Source organism: Camelus bactrianus, chromosome 25 (assembly GCF_048773025.1).
Source record: "Camelus bactrianus isolate YW-2024 breed Bactrian camel chromosome 25, ASM4877302v1, whole genome shotgun sequence".
In the NCBI taxonomy this organism is placed as follows: domain Eukaryota; kingdom Metazoa; phylum Chordata; class Mammalia; order Artiodactyla; family Camelidae; genus Camelus; species Camelus bactrianus.
In genome coordinates, this window is record NC_133563.1 from 17643446 (window position 1) to 17665357 (window position 21912).

At 33.6% G+C, this 21912-nt stretch overlaps 1 protein-coding gene across 3 annotated transcripts in view; it reads right to left on the minus strand.

Annotated features, from left to right (window-relative positions):
- CSMD3 (CUB and Sushi multiple domains 3) overlaps positions 1-21912 on the minus strand; it is a 1011591-nt gene that overhangs the window by 350754 nt on the left and 638925 nt on the right. For all 3 annotated transcript variants that reach the window (XM_074352931.1, XM_074352929.1, XM_074352930.1), the window contains 3 exons: positions 13213-13395; positions 8692-9018; positions 5591-5785 (listed from right to left, as the gene is read on the minus strand). In XM_074352931.1, coding sequence (XP_074209032.1) covers positions 5591-5785; positions 8692-9018; positions 13213-13395 — 705 coding nt within the window. The remainder of the gene's footprint in view (positions 1-5590; positions 5786-8691; positions 9019-13212; positions 13396-21912) is intronic.

Sequence of the window (21912 nt, forward strand, 5' to 3'; positions counted from 1 at the left end):
GAAGGAAGAGACAGCTTAGTGATGACAGGACTATGTATGAGCATGAGAGAAAAAAAAGATGATGATGATGATGATGGTGATGATTTTTATATGTAAGTTGTCTTGAATGGGAGGATTGGGGACGACATAACTTAGGAAAATGTTGGGGACGCTTTCTAGTTACTGCATTGTTTAAAACCTTTGCATTCCAACTCAAAGAAAAAACAAAGTAAAGAATATGTTTTATTTATTAATGCTTCTTGAATCTGGTACAGCTCTTGAGTCTGCCTGAATCAAATCGTACCACACAACTGAGCCACATTAATAGCTAAATTATTAGGAAAATGTTAGTGCCAAATGATGAAAAAGATTCAAATATTAGCAGAACGTCAATGCAGAGTCAAAAGGACACGGTAGAGCCTACTCTGAGATTGAAATGACAATCTGGGGGAGAATGCACAATTCAGGATACGATGTTCCAGCTAGATCCTAGGTGCCAGAGGATCAGACTTGAGCAGTGTTACATAAATTCACAAATAGGCGGAACTCAGAAACTTTATTTTTTATGAAATAACTATCTAGAAAATGGTTCTTAGGTAAGTCCAAAGAACACCCAGTTTGTTGGGACACTTGGGTGCTTTCTCCAAAGGAAGAGAGGTTGGCACATAGTTTCTAATCTGTTCCACTGGCCTAGCACACTCTCCAAGGGACTAGCTGCTGTTGTTGGATTTCCAACTAAAGTGCCTTTGTAACCACTAGTTCAAGCCATTTCCCTCTTGGAAATGTTCTTTTTGAATGTGCATAGAGGGACTGCATGGGCTAATGGGAACGCTGTTGTCAGCTGTCAATGGGATCATTCTTCTATTATATGTTATTGTTGTCGCTGTTGTTGTTAAACAGAGAAATGTTTATCAGTAACAATGTCTCTATAAAAAGTGAGAAATTACACCTTCTCCTTGAGAGGGTAACTTGTTTTATTCAGCCAACCAAATTTATTTCTGTTACTGTCTTGCCCTTGTAAGTATTTGAGGTTATGACTCCTGATATAGAGCATGGGACATTAGGTGTTATTAGTTGACTCAGATCCATCAAAACCTCCATCTAATGGCAGTTGGTGTCACCACACTGGAGGACATAAATATCTAGATGAATTTGAGCTGAGTGCAAATGCTGGAACAATATGTTCTGGATATGTGCTAAACTCATAGAAATGGTTAAAAACAAGGCATCTGCTAGGAAAAGGTGTGAACAGATGGAAGGAACCGCACCTGTAACATGTTCACAGCAGAGTGGACTTATAGCCAATTTACCACATAACTGCAGACTCATTCCCCTACTACAAAGGTCTCCCAAATCTGGTGAAGCAAATCAAAGCTGAGAAAAATGAGTTAATTATGGCTGCACTTAAGAAAGAAGGTCTCAAACAAAACAAACTTTAAACTAAAAATAGTAAAAAGAGACAGTGAAGAAACGAAGGCTAAATAATGATGCTCAGATCTTTTGAGGTAAAGCAAGTATGCCTTTACCCTTGGAGCAGGCCCTTAGACAGGAAGAAAATAAGCAAGGCAGAGACAGTGGGTTTTCCAAAGCCAATAAAAAAACTGAGTAGGTCAAATACTATACCTTAAAAATTGCCTTCTATGTAGTAGGATTAGTCACAAGGAACATTCCAGTAACTAGAAATCCTCTGGGATTTTACTGGGTGAGAAAAACATTCCAGGATTTGAGGGTAAGGGATGGCTCTACTTTGCACTGCTTGGTGCAGTGAAGGAACTCTAGTTGCCCACTACTACTTTGAAAAAATAATTAAGTAAAAGCACAATCTTACTTGTGTATCAGAAGATACAGACACACACACACACAGATGAAGAGAAAAATGAATCCAAATGCAGTTATGGTGTGCCTCTTTCCTCCCTTTTCTGAATTTCCTGGTAGAAGGGACTTTGAAGGACATATGTGGGTAAGCCTGGCAATGCCCTCAGAAGCCCCTGAAAGGGATTCTGATCATATTTTAGGAAAGAAAAAGAGGGTGGAAAGAAAGAATTCCAAGGAGAAAGATTCTTATGAGAAAACTGAACTCCCTGAGGGCTGAGTTTAGTGAAAAGGCTCGCAATTATCCTTTAAAAGGGGGATTGAGCTGTGTGGGAAAGAAGAATAAACAAATGTGAGGAGACTACAGGGCAAGCGAGGGAGAGCGCTTATGCAGTTGCTATGAGTAAGAAAATTTGGTGGAGAGAAAGGAAGTTTTTAGGAAGCTTTCTAGGTGGAAAATCATGAGAATCCCTGTGTCCGCTGTATGACAGCCTCGCAGACCCCCTTCATGCCTTTAGGATGTGTGCTTGAAGGCGACGCCTGGCAGAGACGGGTGCTACACAGAGCCAGCTATAGTCAGGCTCCTGTCTAGACGTGGGCCAAAGAGCCATTGATTGTCACTAAACTGAGTTCAGCTGATGATCTGTGGAATTCAAAGTGAATGATTTCAGTACTAATTATAAAAATTAATGTATTTTGCAAAGCTTTATAAAACATCTACTTTTTCTTCCTCATGAGGAAATTTGATCAACCCATTCTAGAGAAAAAGGTTCAAATTTTCACAAAGATAGCCTAAATCTACCCTTATTTAATTCATCAGTGTAGAACTTGGGTCAGTGAATAAAATATATAACTCAATTTTTTTAACAATTGTATTTAAGCTATCCAAAATAAATCTAAGTTCAGCAGTGAGATCAGAGAATTGCAACACATTGTCATTTCATTTTTCCCTTTTGGTTTGAACAATCCTTATTTAGGGCCTATGACAGGTAAAAAGTTTCCTTTCACTTTTCTCAAAGGTTTTCCACAGTTTTAGTATTGAAGACTGGTTGACATGTGCGGATCACTAATTTGCAACATGCCTAAAGTTTTACACAATTGTGATAGAGAGTAGTTGTGGGAAGAGGGCAATCTTTAAGTGAGCGGAAGCTCTGGGATTTCTTATTAAAACATTTTATACTGACTTGCTCTATAAATTCTGGTTAAAACAAATAACTTTCTAATTTTAACACACAACAATTCATACACATTAGTAATTTTTAACAATGCATTTGATTTTGGAGTGTTTTATGTAAAGGAAATAAAACATAAGTATAAAATTATTTGTATTAATCAGAACATATAAACATGTACATATTTCATCTATAAAAATGTTTAATATAATAAATAAATGTATAATAAACAACAACAAAACAGGAAAATTTTTTAAAATAAGCTTTCCTCAGCTAGTCTCAGACTTTTGTTGTTAATACCTAAGTAGAATTCAGGCAAAACTAAAAGAAATCTTTACAAACCTTAATTAGAGTCTTAGAAATAAAACCCACCAGAGTTAGACATAAAGGAGCTGATAGGAGTCTGCTTTACTGGGTGGAAGCTGGATCAAAACATGGCCTGGGATATGGCAGGAAATCTGGCGAGTGCCACGTTAAGACTGCTTCCAGCTCACTTCCATTCTTCCCTGCCTGGCTTCAGCCTTATCCTTAGTGATGTTCCCACTTAGTGTTGGATCCAGAAGTTGGCAGGCGAGCCAACTGCACGTAATTTCACTCACATATGCAGAAAAACATATTATTCTCCTCTGGAAATTGTTTAAGGTTCTCTTCAGGATGTCTGGACAGCCTATTGGCCTATGCCAAATTAGAGTTTTGAATATTTTATTCTACTTATTGTTAAAAGTTAAATAACATTCACTTTCACAGTGAAAAATCTCACTGAAATTGCTCTCTCAAATAAAGCAGCAATTCATCAAATGGTCTATTGATGTCAGCTTCATTATTTTTACCTTCCTATGCAGCTAGGCACCAAGCAGCTCCTAAACCAACACCCAAGTTAGGCAAGTAAGGATCCAACAAAACTCAACAATTACCTGGAGGTGGTCTCTGTGTCTGTTCACTGGGACTGCAAACAAACCCAGTGCAGGGGAGGAAGGGCTCAGTCAGGTCACTTCCAAACTGAAGTAGCTTCCCATTGCTCACGGGATAAGTTTTAATCTGCTTAGCACTGTGTGCAAAGCATGCCATTCTCCAGAGTCCTCTGTATTCATCAAATCCTTGTCCCTCTATCCTCCACTCCAGTCATACAAAACTTGTGCTAAACCTGAAACAAACTTTTCCTTCCTTATCCCCTACTTATCCTTCAAATACTAATGTAGGCATTCCTGACCGATTCAACAAGTATCGAGGTCAGGAGCTATGGTCAGAACAATGAATGAGCTCAGGGGCAAACAAAGTATATAATGGAAAAAATCGATTACTTTCCATTTTTCTCTTATTTTAATCCTGTGTTGTGAAACTCCATTATGTTTTTTAAACATAATAGCATAGTCATAACCATTGTCAGGGTAACCCCTACTAAGCCCATACTATTTGAGATTTGGAAAAGAAACAGAGAAGTTGTATAGTTCAGTCCCCTGATTCTACAAAGAGAAAGTGGTTAGAAGAGGAAGGAGGTGCTACTTGAAGGGGCTAAGAAGAAAACGTAACTGCATGGTCTGGACTACTTGATCATGAGACATTATGAAAATGTTCAGTTCAATGAAGCTCAACATTTATAGGTAATGGCTGTATTATTCAATTGAGTCTGCTATACTACTGGAGAGTATATATTAAGTATTCTCAATTTATCAGCTAGAAATTGAGAAAACAAAGGTTCCATTGTCAATTCGGGCACAGCTAAGAAGAAAAACTGTGAAAGCAAGAAAAAGAAACCACTTAAAACTGTCACCTAACCATTACATGGTGATCTATTAAAGGATGTTTCAAGGGTTTTTCATGGTTCATCTATGTCTTAGTAAAAATTATTTTATGTATTTTTAAAATAAAATGTATGTGGTATTTTAGGTGCTAGAATAACACAAAAGTAGAATTCAGACTGCCAGTTTCTACTGTGACAATTCTAAACAAAGCCCCCCACCCACATTCTTACAGATTCTAAATTGATACACTATATACTTGACATATTTTATTTTTAAGATGACTTTATGTGAACACATGTATTCAAGGATACACTTGTACTTCCAAACATTGTGTATATATATCACATACATATATTTTGTCCTGAACTTTCTTGACTATATTTTATTGGGCAAATCAAAATTGAAAAAAAAAAGAATGTCTAGAAAACTCTGCCTAGAAGAATTATACATTTTAAATAATGGCTTCTTTAGCATAAATGTATTTACTGAAATTAGTAATAGTTGACACATTTTTGAAAATAAAATAAGTTTTTTACATGAATAGTTAAGATACAAAGAAAAATATGACTGGAAACTATAAAGTGTGCTAAGCAATAACTATAAAGTATATTCAAGAGAATCTGCACATGCAACCAATATCTGATCATTTATTAATATATTAATAAGAGCACTTTTTTAAAGGGAGCTTCTAAAATGTTTCTTAAAAAAGTTTAACATGAAAACTTAAAAGTATAATTTAACTATAGACTGCATGTCTAATGTACAATACTAAATGATATTTTAAGATAAAGATTACAGCAGTCTTGATAGAATGATGCATTTCCTGTTATGGTTTCTAGTGCCCGGTGATGATGGGATTATATTTTTACTGATCATTGTGCTTACCTCCACATCTTGGAATTGGTCCACTCCACATCACTTTTCCATCCATAAGAATACATGTAATTGTTTCTGTTCCCTGGGTTTTAATAAATCCTTCTTCACAAATAACTGAAATCGAACTTCCTAACTGAAAGTTGTCTCCAAATCGCCTTGCATTGATTGGTATTCCAGGATCAGGACACTCATTATGTCCAAATGCTTGAGAACAGCAAAAAAAGAAAAACATATGAACTAGCAGAATGAGACAGACTGTTGTATATCTGAGGTGAGAAAAAGTGATTTTTAAAAGGCTATATTTATTTCTAGAAAAATCTTTGTTAAAAAAATACAGGCTTTCCTCTGACCGTATCTGTTTCCCTGTGATGTGTAATACATGTGATTGATTTAAAAATATTAACTACATTCTAAAATTACAAAAATTCAAAATATAATTATTTGTGCTTGTTTTCTTGAAATCATTAGCCTTATCTATGCAAAAATGTCCAGTATAAGCTAGACAGAATTCAATTAATGTGAATAAAGAACAGGCTGACTATGTCCTCTTGCAAACTTCTTGTGATTCATTGTTTGGAACAAAGAGATAGTCTCATTGTAAAAATTAAAGTGAAATGTTTCCATCAAATATGAAAATCTTACAATTTTTAAATAATTTTCCATTTTCCATATCTCATTTACTCTCTACCATCTAAGAAAAGGGAAGAGAGAGTTTACTCTTTTGCAATTACCATGTTCTAGGCACTGTGATAGGAGCTTTAGATCTATTATTACTTCACTTAACATTTAGACTAGCCTGATAAGCAAAATATAGCCATTTACTTTAAAGAGTAATATGAGGTTTGGAAAAAGGTAAGCAGCTTTCCTCAGATTGTAGAGATAGGATTGAAACTTATCCCCTGGTCTGGCTTTAAGTTTTTTCTCAACAACATACTGTATCTTGGGGTTGTCTCATGTCTTTCAAGATAATGTGAGTTCTTTTATTCAGGGCCACTATCTTATTTTACCTTGTATCTCCCAGTCTCCTCATTTATAAGTTAAGCAGTACAAAATAATATTAAGGTAAATTCTAAAATATATAAAATATATTTTGTAGACACATTTATTTCTAATTATTATTTTTTGTTGGCTTTTAAAAAGCTTAATTTTGATTAATCCTAGTTGCTCCTAAATATAATGCCTGATGGATAATTTTTCAGAAAAAATAATTCAGGAGTAAGCATTAAATATAATAATTTGCATACAGTGGGTTAAATTATGTACTAGAGAAACAGAACAAGGAACCAGGAGGCATATTTCCATAATACCTTCAAGGTACCATAAACATTAAAGTTAAAATATTATGCATTTAAGACAAAATAAAAGTTGTAAATAGGTAAGTGCATATATGTATCTATCTTTACAGACAGAGAAATCATTTTATATAGCCAGTCTCTATGATACATGTCACAGCTAATTAACTTTAATGATGTGCAATTACAAACTGACAACTTATCAGTAAGAGTGTTCACCACTAGCGTCACTTTCAAAAGACAGTAACTTTATTTTGTTACTAATGACAAAGTTCAGCACTGAATGGGCTGAGGCATGGGGTTGGGGAAGGAGGGCGCAATTCTTTTTTACAGAGCAGGAAATTAAATCCTATTGTTATATGACACAAATACTAACTCATCGAGTTGGTCAGTTTCTGACAGTGTGGTAGCTTTGCAGAAAAACAATAAAAATTGCTAGTATTATATAGTTTCAGGTAAAACATTTGCAAAAGGAAGCATTAGTATGAAAGCTTGTTAACTTATTAAGATATTTTCTCCTTTATATGGTTCATCTTTTTATAATATTTATACCATGTTATTTTAAGAAAAATAATACTCATCCTTTTGAACTACAAAAGTATCGGTGATAGACAATAGCTAAACAACCTCAAAGAACTCTGAAATCTAGAGCAATACAATAAACCAATAATACAGTAAGAGTTGTCAAGGGAATAGTTCAAAAGCCAACTAAACAACACCTAATGTTTATTAAGCATTTACTGGGTTTATGTGCTAGATTAATTACATGCTTCACCTTATCTCCTCTGATGACATAAAATCCCTATTTTGTGGCAAGACAAAAAAATTGAACATAAATTTTTTCTTCTGCCCTTTTGAGCTCTTCCCTGTGCTTTAGTATGTATTGTGCATCTGCATTAACCAGACCTCCTTAGGGGATAAACTTCCTTCTCATAAGGATAACTTTCCTTCTCCTAATGGTAAGAATGACAATGACCCACTCCTTGCTTTGTATGTGCAGATCTGGATTGTGAAAACTGTCAGTATGTCAGCTGACTGTAATTCTTTGTTTCAAAAGCTTACATAACTGTGCTTTGACCTCTAAGAGCTTTCTAAAAGACTGTCTTCCAGAATATAATTCTCAGTTGGCTTGAAAAAAATTTTCCATTTCTTACTTAGATCTACCATGGATTATTTTTCCATCAACAACTCCTTACAAAAACCCAATATGATTTTACTGATGAGAATACTGAGCTCAGTATAACCTAAAAATGTAGCAAAGCCAAGATTTGAAGTTGCACAGTTTGACTTTAGAGCTGATATTTTAATCACTACACTATTTTGCCCCCATAGTGGCTTTGTTAAATCAGCTCAGTAGTCTACTGTCCCAAAATTAGTGATTTCCTTTCCTGTGATACTTTGATAGCCTTGTGAATTTTGTCTTTGGAATTGTGACTTTTTAAAAATTCCCTATTGGTTTATGGATATCTCGAAGGAAAGCTCTATCTCTCTTTTATGTTTACATCCTGATAACAGAGCAAGATATGTGATTTATAGTAGGTAGAGATTATGCTTATAAGATTTAAAAGAATAAGTTAATATATTAGTTGATATAATAATTATATTTAAAATTTCCTTAATATCAGGCCTCTGACAAAGAGAAATGAAGTAATAGAGAGTAAAATATAGTTAGAAATCAAGTACTAAGACTGTCCCTGATACAAATTATGTATATGACTTGTTCAAGTTTCCTTATTTGTGGAATAAGAGTGTTGGATTGTATAATTCCTTTCTAGCTTTAATTTGTAGAAATATTTTAAACAGGAAAATTAAACTTACTGTTATAAGTGATGTTAAAGCCACGTCCTGACATTGAGTGGTCAGCTTGAAATTCCAATCGTAGGATATGACTATTACTAGTAAGGTGGGACGGCACCTCAGCCCCAGTAAAGGTTCCAAGAATTGGAGAGTCTGGAGAGTCCCCATCTTTAACAGCAAGGAAGTCAAACTGGGATTCCAGATCAAAGTCATTGAAAGAAAGGTGGATCCGACTCCCTGGATCAGAGATTATTGTCCAGATGCAATTTAAATTATTTCCATACCCTTCAGGATAATCAGGAGAAAGGACTGTTCCCATTGGTGCAGTAAAGTTGGAGAGGCAAGGAACTGTTAAAATAGAAGGATTATAAAATACAATAAATGTTCAAAAGTAATATATTACCTTGTCTTACCATATCTAACAATTATGATAATCAATTAGCAGTTTGAAAAAAATACTATTAAACAATGTAAATTATCTTGTAACACAGAAAAAACATGTTACCAATTTCACATAATGGGGAAGGCAACTACTACTTTGAATTGCTGTATGCTTAAATATGCATAAAAATATAATTGGAGTAATAATGGCAATTTAACATTTATTATATCCATGTTAGTATTGTGCAAAGTTTTAGTTTCTGTGCTCAAAAATATATTGAAGAAGTATATGGAGATTTCCATAGAAAATAATGATGCTCATGCAATAATTGAAGACAAAAAAATATTATGTGGATATTAACATAACCAGGATGATGCAACCCAGAGAAAACTTGGAGTAAGGGTATTAATTAGGTAAGCTCCATTTCTACCATGGCCATGGGATGCTCTGATAGCTTATAACATAGATAAGGAGATGAATTAACATTTTATGATAGCTGCCACAAGTGTCTAAAGATGGAAAAACAACTAAACAAGAACTCTCATATCATACTAAGATTAGTCTTTATTTTCTCCCAAATTTCTTTTTTTTAACTTTTAAAACCATCTAATTTAAAGTTTCACATGGAACATTTAGAAAGCACAGGAAGGATAAACAAACAAACAAACAAACAAAAAAATGATCACACAGAGGTAGCCATAGTTAAAATAATGCTATACTGTCTTCCAGTGTTTCTTATTACATATTTTTAAACAAAAATGAATTCATACGATTTTGTACTATATTTTATTAACAAATGGTATGAACTTTAGACCTCAAAATATTTTTGTTAAATTTCTGTATAGAAAAGTTTTATTATCTTATACTGAAATATAACAAAAATATTTACAGAGTACAACACCCCTACTAGCATAAAATATTATGATCATTTGACCTTTCTTATTTAATTAAAAAAAAGATACCTCATTGTATTAATTGGCACTTTGTTACCTACCAGTGAAGTTAAAGATTTCTTACACATTTATTAGACATTTACATTTTCTCTCTTTTTAGAATTATCTACTCCTGAATTCTGATCATTTAAGATTATGGACTTAGCTTATAATATTCATACAACTATTTCCCATTATTTAATTTGTAAAATAATATTTTAATATAAATAATTTTTAAAAATTTGAGTATTAAAAATAATCATCTCTTTTGCATGTTTACATTGCTTTTAACCTTAGATCTTTTATTAACATTCAGAAATTAGACCAGTATCTCACTATTTAGCTACAGAAATATAGAGATGTAGACATAGCTGTATCTAAATATACACACATTATATAAAGTATGTAAAAGAATGATAAGAATTATATATATAGTTTGTTTAAATAAAATTTAATTTGTAACTAAAATATGATTTTTCTGTATAGAATGATGTTAGGGGTTAAAACCAAAGCTTGTAAACTGATAGCCACTGGACTGAATCCAAACCACAACTGTATTTGGTTTAATTTTTTCTTATCCACAAAACTTTGAAATCACATTTTAAAATCATCATGTTTCACATCTTAGGGGAAAAAATTCTGGAGGTCTAGCTCCTTTTGAAAAGCTAATGCACTTCACTTCCCTACCATTTCCGTAACGGGCACACATATACTTAAGTCTTGCTCCCTCTCGACAATTTTACCTGCCTGCATCCTGGAATCATTTGATTCTATAACCCTTCATCTAAATTAAGGGTCAGCACACTTTTTCTGTAAAGGACAGATAGTAAATGCTTTCGCTTTACAAGGCACCTGGGTCTCCTTTGCAACTAACCTCTATCACTGTAGCAGGAAATCAGTCATGGACAACAGAAAATAAAAGTACACGGTTATGTTCCAATAAAACTTTATTTTTAAAACTAGGCTTCAGGCTAGATTTGGTCCTCAGACCTTACTTAGTTGGCCAGTCTCTGACCTAAATGATTCCCAACTGAAGCAAGGACTGATCAAATCCGCCATGCTAATCCCCACTATCAGAGAAGTAGATGTCTATATGATACTTTGAACCCTTAATTATATTCAAGGTAGTTTTTATATAACTTCTTTTGACCCAGTGTTATACTTCCATGAGTACCATAATATTATAGTCATAACAATATTATGCTTTGGTATCCACATAAGCATATCTACTTTGCTTTTAAAAAATTTTCACATCTATTCTAGTGTGTTTTTTGGCCTACTTGTATGTCAATACATTAATTAGGTCAAGTTCCTAGAGATTATTTTAGGATTTTGATTGAAATTTCAAAGCAATTTCTAAACAATTTACATATTTAATATAATGTCTTCTCATTCAGGAACATGGCATTCATGGCATCTATCTTTATTTTTTTCTGATACAATTTCCTGTTCTCAGTAAGTTTATAGTTTTCTTTTTGAGTTATTTAGACTTTTGTAAGGATTAGTTCTATGTATTTTATAACTTTATTTTTCTGTATAAACTGTCTTTCAATTACATTTTCAAATTAGCTATTGTTGGTATATAAGGAAACTATTAACTGCTACATGTTTATCATATATCAGGATGCAGGATTTCCTTTTAAAATTGTGAAAAATGTTCTCTAGATTTTCAAGAGCTTTAAAGTTTGTTTTGGTCAGTATCATTTAAAATATTTTCTTACATGCATCTTTCCATCTATTAAAATGATTTAAAAATATTTTCATTTTTGATGTGATATATTAATAGATTCTTCAGATTGTCTTCTTGGAAGAATACCTAGAACTAAAGATCTTCAAGTAAAGTCTTTCGAAGTATTACTAGGCTTTAGATCATGCTGATAGAATCGAATCAGACTCTCCTAATGTATTTTCTTCTCTCACAACAGAAATTTCACAAGGTGATCCTGGTTAGGGATGAGCACTGGCCCTAAACTGAAAGGGTGCTATTTTAAAGGGTCTTGAGCACTTTTCCTCTCCTACATTTTCTGAAGAGCAAGCAAAATACATTTTAATTAAGGACATTTCTGCCAGATTCTAAAAATACCCACTTAGCTGAACTGTGAGATAAGATGTCACAGCAATATGTGTCTAGAAAAACACTATAATGAGAAACAGTGATGTTTCCTTGCTATTTCCTGCCTTTCTTTTTTTTAAACTATGCAATATATACGTTAGAAAATTTTTCGCCTCTATTCACTTCAAAAGTTCTCAGTACATGTTTAAAAATGCTAAATAATTTAAAAATGCTAAATAATCATCACTTTCGATAAAGGAAAATGTGTTTTCCAGCCCATATTAAAATTCAGATGAAATGCAGGTCTTAAAAAAACCACTTTTTTTTTTTTAAAGCCAGTTAAATATTGAAGTAAAGTCTCTACTAATGCCTTTGGAGGGAATAAATGATTTCACAAATGAAAAGCATTATCATTATAAGCCAGATATAGATAAAACATCTTATATTTTAAAACCACAAAATTATTATTATTTTTATGATTATTGATTTATATGCTATCATTTGTTAATATTCAAAACTAAAATGCAAAATTTTCAATATTGTACTCACACCTGGTAAACTGTATTTATTGGTAATGAACATAAAAAGTGCATCAATAGGGAAAAAACCATATTTTTTGTTGCAGTTAAATTGAAATGCTTTAATGTAGTTAAAGAAACACACTTTAATTCAAGCATATTATATACCATAAACATTAATGAATTTCATTCTGTGAGGTATAAATAAATGGGACTTAAGTATGCATTAGTGTGAGCATCTACAAGCAAAAATAAGTTAATGCATTACACATACAATATAAGTTTTAAATATTTTAAGTGTTTCTGGTTGCAAATAAGCATATACTATCTTGTTAAAATAAATGAGTCTATTAGAATTAGCTCAGATGTATAATTTTCATAAGAAGTACGCTATCGATAAAGTACAAAGTGCCACCAATAAAGAGAACATATGTAAAAAATACTTTGCAATTACCAAGTGAACTATGTTAACTTTATTTAAATCTGCAATGAAATTTATAATTTGGCATAAGCACACTTGTTAAAGATCATATCAGAAACTGCTACTCGTTCGAAAACAATTACATGGTTCCAGTCTTTTGCAATTAATTATAAAAGTAATTATATGCAAGGACAGGGTAACATATGCTATCTGGAAGCAAAGCATTTGGTACTCACAGATACAGATGGGTATGTTTGCAGACCATTGGTTATTCTCTTGACAAACAATGGATTTCTCTCCAATTAATTCAAATCCAAACTGGCATTCGAACCTTAAAACATCACGATTAGAAAATCCGTCGCCTTCTCTAATTCCATATAAGGGTGTGCCAGGATCACCACAACTTTCTTTTTCAATTTCTGTAAAAATAGATGATTTAAGTCATCTTCCAAGGGTTTCAGACATATGATATCCATACAGCCAATTTAGAGACGCACACTCTCTAACATCAAGATATTTCAGAGCATAAGACGAAAATGTTCTTAAATCTTAATTTTCTTTTGCCTCTTATGGTCATGATTTGATGAAATGATCTTTAGGGAATAATTAGTATATTTCTCTCATTTTGCCAAGAAGGAAACTGAGGTCATCAGAGCTAATGAAGTTGTCCCTAACAGAACAATTATGAAAAAGAGTCAGACTTTCTGTTTGTACTATATACATATACACACAAATACATACATATGTACTTTCCTCAAATCCCCCAAACTTTTCTTTTTTGTAATCTGTGTGTGGTAGAGGAAATCTCTAGACTGAGACCAGGATGTAAGGTAACATTCTCTGCCTATGTGTTCCTAGAGCAATCAATGAATGCCTTCCACACAGGATCTGTCACTTTCCCTAGTACTTGTTGGTTGAATTACTTCCACAACTAGACCCTCCAGAAGCTCCTGGTAGGAATCAGTTTTTCATTCCAAATTACCCAAATATGTTCCTCAATCGAGGTTTTTTGGATGAATTAAATTGAAGGAGGCTGAAAAAAAATTCTCTTAAGAGCACTTTAAAACATCCTTTCAAAATGTATTCAAGGAAACTCCAAATATCTAAGATCTTCATTGTGAAGCTATGAATGTCAGCTGTAGATTATTGTGGTGAATGGTTTGGTTTTTAAGTCACATGAAATCCATTAATACAGTTGTCTTCAAATAAATGACAGCACAAAAAAAATAAAAATAAAAAAAATAAAACTGTGAGATAAAGTTATGGCCTCTCCTGATACTCCAACAATCACACATTTCTGGTTCTTCTGTAATCTACCAGTACCAACTTGCTGTGTTATCTTTCCAATTCTTTCTCCATGCTTTTATAACTATACACAGATATGTGTATATCTATAATATATACTATTTAAAACATCTTAATTTATGTAAATATAAAAATCCTCTTTATAAAAACTAAATATTACTTTATATATATTACTTTATATTGCATTATGCTGTCAATATATTCTATAACTTGCTATTTTTTTAAACAAATAATAATTTTATCCTTAGCAAAACACTCTTGTATCCTTAGCAGAAATCATAGTGATAATGATTCCTTTAATAGACTGGATTTGATTCAATATTATATTTTTATCTGTGTCATAGTGATGCTGGTCTATAATTTTTCCTTGTGCTGCTCCAATCCAGGTGAAGAGATTATCGATATCAGGTGAAGAGGTTAGCAGTTTTCCAACATTCACTAGTCTTTAGGCTAGTTTGTATAAGAGGACAATCGGATTCTTGAGTATTAGACTGTGCTGTGCCAAAAAAAGCTGGCTGAGTCTGGTATAGTTTTGAGGTAGAAATCTGACTACAATTTCAATCTCTTCTAAAGTTATTTTCCTACTAAAATTTTGTTTGGTTGGTTTTGGAGGGGGCCAATATTAGCAACTTACATATATTATAGAATTCAAATTTTCCAAGTAAGTAGTGTAGTGGTAGTAGAATAGTGTTACATAATCTTTAAATATCTCTTTATAAATCTGTCATAAATTTTTCTCACTCCTAATGCTATTTATTTCTGATTAGTCTTTGAGTTTTCTTTGCCTCATACTTAAAAAGAGCTGTCTAATTTATTTGTCTATTCAAAGAACCAACTTCAGCTGATCAATTCTATTTTTTTTATTTTATTTAAACATCTTTCTTTTTTATCTTTTAAAATTCCATCTTCAACTCTTTTTTGCATTATTTTGCTGTTCTTTCTCTACCTTCTTGAGCTCAAGCCTTAGGTTTTGGTTTTTTATTAGTTTATTTTCAGCCTTTCCTGTTTCCTTAAAAAATTATTTTTTGAATCTATAATTTTTCTTCGGGTACTGCTTTGATATTTAGAGCTTTACTTGTTCACTTCTAAATAGTTTGTAATTTCCATTTTGATTTTCTCTTTAACTCGTAAATGCTTTTAAAGTGTTTTTAAATTTACGGGTCTAGGCTATCATTGTGTTGATTTCTAATGTTACTGCTTTAATACTCAGTATAAGTATACGCAGGTTTCACAGTGGATAAATAAGTAAAATATATTCAATTCAATTTGTCAAATCTGTCAAATTGATATTATTTATGCCCTTAATTATTTTTTGTCTACCCTCTCTAACAATTTCTAAAAGAACTGTGTTCTAAATAGAGTATGAAATTTACCACATTTCCTTGTAGTTGAATCAAGCTCACTATCATAGTTCAAATCACAGTCATTCATTCAGTTTATTCAGCAAATATTTATTTGAGCACCTATGATGTCCCAGACTCTCTTCTAGGTACAAAGTGGGACATATCAATGAATAAACAGACAATAATTCCTGCTCATTGATAGTGTATATTCCATTGGAAAGTCACAAATAATAATAAACAAAAACATCTTATTTTAGAAGGTGATACATGCTATGGGGTGAATGTTAAGTGGGGAATAGTGAGGCTAAATTAGTGCTAGGTGATGGTGAGATGACATTGCTGTTAGGTTCAGAACATCTTATTACTCTTATACCTTACTGAAATAATTTCTGTTATTGAAAGACTAGGTTCTTCTTCATTTAAAATGTCTTTATTTTGCTCTCATTATTGAGTGATAACTGGTAAGGTATAGAATTTTAATTCAAAATTATTTTTCCTTAGCATTTTGAAAATATTTTCTCCTGGTCTTTTATCCATCCAGTATTCCTAATGAAAAATATAAACAAGCAATTCTCTTTATAATTAATCTATCCCCTGCTCCCTCTCCTCCTTTCCCACAAGTGTTAGGGTTCCTTTTTAGACTTGCTATTTTTAAATGTCACTATCATCTACCCAGGTATTGGTTTTGAAAAAATGTTTTAACTTGATACTGGATAGATTTCTTCTGTCAAATAACTTGTAACTTTTTTTTTCAGTTGAAGGAAACTGTTACCATTATTTCTTTTAAAATACTGTTTCCTGTATACACTCATCTCTTTGACACTCTTTTACATTGAACATTGGAACTTTCAGATTTGGCCTTCATGTTGCTCAATCTTTCAAATTTTCATTCTTAAAATTCTCCATTCTGCATTCTAGAAGAATTATATATATAAATACATATGCATTATATGATAAATCCCAATTTATTTATTCACTATCTCTTTTAATATACATATATACTGAAAAATTATGTTGTCATTTCCTGAATATTTAATGACTTACTACTTTTTATTATTTCATAACCTCCTATTATTTTCTCATGGATACAATTTCCCCCTTTATTTTTGTGAGGATATCTAGTATAATTATTTATATTATTTTTTGATTGTTCTTTTAACTGTTTCCTTAGGTATGAGCAGAAGTGTGCTTCGAGAGTAGCAGACTAAAGTTTATTCTGAAGCAGCATATTTTAAAATATATTTGGTGAATCTTAATGGTTATCAAGCCTATGATGACAAGTGCAGGAGGAAGTTGTTTGGTGGATAGAACAAAACTGTTGGTTTTGAACATGATGCCAAATAAATGTTTTTATTTACTTGTTTCAGTAAACTTCAGGCTTTTATTTCTTTCAATGTCAGAACCGTGTCATACTTGTAGATATAAATTCTTTCCTCTGTTGATCGGTAGCACAGTCCACTTTTATGCTCTTCAACCTGAGTTGGGGATGCTTCTCTCTTGATAACTGCATTTGACTCCCATTCCATGTCTGGGCATTTGGCTCTGTAGTTGAAATATTTTCCTCTGGAGCAATTATTGTAATTTCTCAGGACTGCCAGTGGCCTCTTCCCTGGAGGCTTCTGGCCCTAATGAATAATAGCTCCCTAGGCAGAAGCTGCAAGCAAAAGCATCCCATGGAGGCATTGGTTTATGAAATTCTCAGCCTACCTTTATATTCCATATATATCTTTATATGTGTACTAATATTTATATATCTCAGGGATATCCTATAGCCTTATAATAATGGAGATGTTCTCTTTCTATCCTTAAGCATCAGTATATATATATATTTAATATGTTTTCTATCATCTTTGGGTTAGGATTGAGAGTAAGTGCTTAGTCTACTATTTTAAAATCATGTTTTTCCTTTGCTCTTTTCATACTACATTCTTTAAAGTCAAGAACATATTTTCAAATAATGGTATAATTTTGAAGCTGCAATACTCTCTTAGACTGAAAAACAATAAGCAGTAAGGAAAATAAACATATTCCTATTGTACATCATTGCCTTTGAATGTTTTTTCTAATCCAGGAGGCAAGGCTAATATCTGAACAAATAATTCATATGTCACAGATGATAGATAGATATATGCACAAAACAATTATTAATAATAGCAGATAACATTTATTGAGCATTAAACTGTGCTAACATTGTAGAAACATTTTTTTAAACATTTATTATGTAGTTTAATCCTTATAACAACCATACAATGGAACTATTGTCAACTCCATTTACTGATGAGAAATATGAAGATCAGAGAAGTAATGCTGTAGGCTGAGTATTTGTGTCTTTCCAAAATTCATATGGTGAAGCATAATCCATAATGTGATAGAACTTGGAGATTAAGCCTTTGGGAGGTGATTAGGTCATGAGAGTAGAGCCCTCATGAATGGTATCACTACCCTTATAAGAGAGGACTTAAAAAGGGCCCCTGCTTATTCTGCCGCGTAAGAACATAGGAAGAAGACCATCTATGAACTAGGAAATGTGTTCTCACCAACACTGAATCTGCCAGCACCTTGATCTTAGATTTCCTAGTTTCCAGACTGTGATGTTTGTTGTTTACAAGCCACCTAGTGTATAGTATTTTTGTTGTAACAGTCCAAAAAGACAAGACACTAACATGCCCAGTTTCACAAAACTTGTGAATAGCAGAGTTTAGGTCTGCTGAATCCAAAGTCTTAATCACCAAACTACTGCAAAGGAATTTTCATTCATTTATGAAACATTTATTTAGTTTCTAATATGTATCAAAAATAATTCTAGGCACTAGGGAAAGACAAATAAGATGTAGCCCCTATTCTTAAATGAGGACACAAAGGAGGTATAGCAAAGTCCCCTTGAATTGGAGGTTGATAAACAGGTGAAGTTTTCATGGAAAAGACGACCCTTAAACTACCTTAGAGACATCTCACTACGTAAACTGGGGAAGAGTAAAGGGAGAAAGGTGTCCCAGGTGGAAGGAGAAAAGCAGTACCAGAAAAGATACAAAGTGTTTTCCCTTCTCTTTCTTTCTTTAGGCAGGATGGCTTGGTTGGGGTTAGGAGGCTGTCTGAGTTGATTTAGGATGTTATAAGAGAATACCTTAGACTGGGTGGTTTGTAAACAACAGAAATCTGTTCCACAGTTCTGGAAGTTGGGAAGTCCAAGATCAGTATGTTTGATAGCTGGAGAGGGCCCATTTCCTGTTTCACTGACAGCTGTCTTTACAACGTGTTCTCACATGGTAGAAAAGGCAAGGGAACTCCTGGGCTACTGATTCCATTTATCAGGGCTCCACTCACATCACCTAATCACCTCCCCAAAGGCCCAACCTCTAAATGCCATCACACTGGGGATTAGATTTCAACACTTGTATTTTATGGGGACCAAATATTCTGCCTGTACCAGAGGCAGTGATGGTGGCACCAGGGGTTGAGAAGGTCCAGTAAATGATAATGAGGCTAGGGGCCAAACAAGTAGAAGCACAGCCAAGGAGGCAGCCAGTAAGGTTGTGGGATTATGTTTATATGAGGGACTGTGCAAATAATAAATGTATTGAGGATAAGGGTAGCTAGACTCCTCACTATCAAAAAGGGATGCGGAAAAAGGAAAGGCTACAAAGAATTCTGAGGGGTTGAATTAAAATTGGAGGAATTGGTGTGAACCCATGTTTAAAGTATAGACATAGACAGATAGATAGGTAGGTAGATATGAATGTGTGGGTGTGTATGTATGTATTATGTCAAACACCACACATATGTATGTAAATGTAATCACACATATTTTCTAGCTCTTTCCACTGAGAGTCCTAAAAGAATAGGGTACCTATAGCAACAAGCACATTGAGTGCCCACATCTTGGTGTCTAAATATTCTCCACTAAAGGGAACCAGGAAGCCTGCTTCCAGGGCTGTTGAGGAAAAGTAGAGGAAAAATACAAGACAAACCTAGATCAACTTGTGCCAAAAAAGGAAAAAAAAAAGTGCTTAAAGAATGATGGAGACATATCAAAAGACATAGAGGCCAGCTTTAAGGAACTATGCTGGCAATCACAGGGGCAGTTTAACCAACAAAACAACAATAATAATGACAGATTGACAATTTAAAAAAATGCAGAATGACTCTAAGTGAAGTAAGCCAGAAAGAGAAAGACAAATACCATATGAAATCACTCATATGTGGAATCTTAAAAAAAAAGAAAAGAAAAAAGAGGACACTAATGAACTCATCTACAAAACAGAAACAGACTTTCAGACATAGTAAACAATCTTATGATTACCAGGGGAAGGGGGTGGGAAGGGATAAATTTAGGAGTTTGAGAGTTGCAAGTGCTAACACTATATGTAAGAATAGATAAAAAACAAATTTATTCTGTATAGCACAGGGAACTATATTCACTACCTCATAATAACCTTTAATGAAAAAGAATATGAAAATGAATATATGTATATATATGCATGATTGAGACATTATGCTGTACACCAGAAATTGACATATTATAACTGACTATACTTCAATGAAAGAAAGAAAGAAAAGAAAAGAAAGAAAGAAAGAAAGAAAGAAAGAAAGAAAGAAAGAAAGAAAGAAAGAAAGAAAGAAAGAAAAGAAAACAGGAATTAGAAATAGAAACTAGAAAATCAACCTTTGATAGCCATCATGTGATTGTGGATTCTGGGTGAATGTTTGATAACAAATAAGATTCTAACATATTCTTGGATTATCTTTCTCTGAAACACTTACCAGTCACAAAGGTGAAAATGGTGATGTTACTATGAAAAAATCCAGAAGGCATTAATTTTACTAGGATCACATAACCAGTGACATTGTTTGTCTCCTGATGTGATGTACTGAGCATCAGTCATCATTCCTGTGAAGAATGCATGGCCAAAACAAAACAGCAAACAAAAGAATGCATGGCCGAAGTCCGGATGTGAGGAAAGATTGGATGAACCAGGATTAAGGGACATATTACAGAAGGAAAGGCCTGTACTCTTTATAGCTATCAAGGTCTTCAGAGGGAAAAACTGAGGAACTCATTTAGCTTGAAGGAAATGAAAGAGCCAAGACAAGTAAATGCAATGAAGTTTCATGGGTTAAATCCTGACAAGAAAGAAAAAGAGACATTTTTGGATCGTGAAATTTGAATGGGGTCTGTGAATTATTTGGTAGTGCTGTATCAATGTTGAGTTTCTAATCTGATTTGTTGTTCTGTGTTTATGTGAGAAACAACCTTTGTTTTGGTGATAATTCAAACTGGGTATTTAGGAGTGATGAAGCATTATGTTTCCATCTTGCTCTTAAATGGTTCTGTGGTGGTTTTAAAACATGTCTGCAAATTCTTTGATGTTCCTTGCTATCCAAATGTGGAGTCAAATTCTTCTTTTTTTGATTATTGGTCAGCCTTAGTGATTAGCTTCTAACAAATGGAATGTGGCAGAAGTGACCATCATAACCATTTCTTTCGGTTCCTCTCCTAACACTATTAGTTGTTTCACGTCCCTGCAGGTTTGAGGCATGGAGAAATCATTGGTACAGTCGTCTTTACCTTGTCCATTCCATTTCAGTAAAAACTATTGTAGCTCCAAAACCCAGATTTCATCCCCCAGAATTGCCTTGGTCTTCCTCAACTGCTTCCCTAAGGGGTGGCAATGCTACCTGGAATTGTGGAGAACTTAATGCTTGAAGAATAAACTTCGACTACTAAGAGGCAGGAGATGGGAAGGAGACCAGCAGGTAAACTGATCACCCTTCATCCCCAAAACAGATGATTCCAAATCACAGCTGGCCCACACGGCCCAGATGGCTACAACACAGCTGTGTTTCTCCAGAGGCTGTGGCCACTTAGTAACACTCAGTAACTTACTACCTTATTCCTCTAGTTCCCTGGTATATCTCTTTTTCACCCCCCTCATTTTTTACTGTCTTAGAATTGTACTCCTCCTTCCCCACATAAAGTATCAGTCCGTAAGCTTCACCTCAGCCTCTCTTTTCTAGGGAATTAAAGCTAAGACAAGTGACTTACTACTAGCAAATGATTCATAAACAAGGTAAGACACTGGGCTACCTCAGGTTTCCAGGAAGATTACTAGCTGCCATTACTGAGTGACTATTATTTGACAGGAGGTTTGCTAAATATTATAACTGTTTTAATTCAAGTATTTTCTTACTGTGGCACTGAGAGCAAGGCACTATTTATTCTAGCTTAATGGGTGAAAAAAATAGATTCTGAGAGGCTGACCAAGGTCAAATATGTAGAGATAGCGCAAG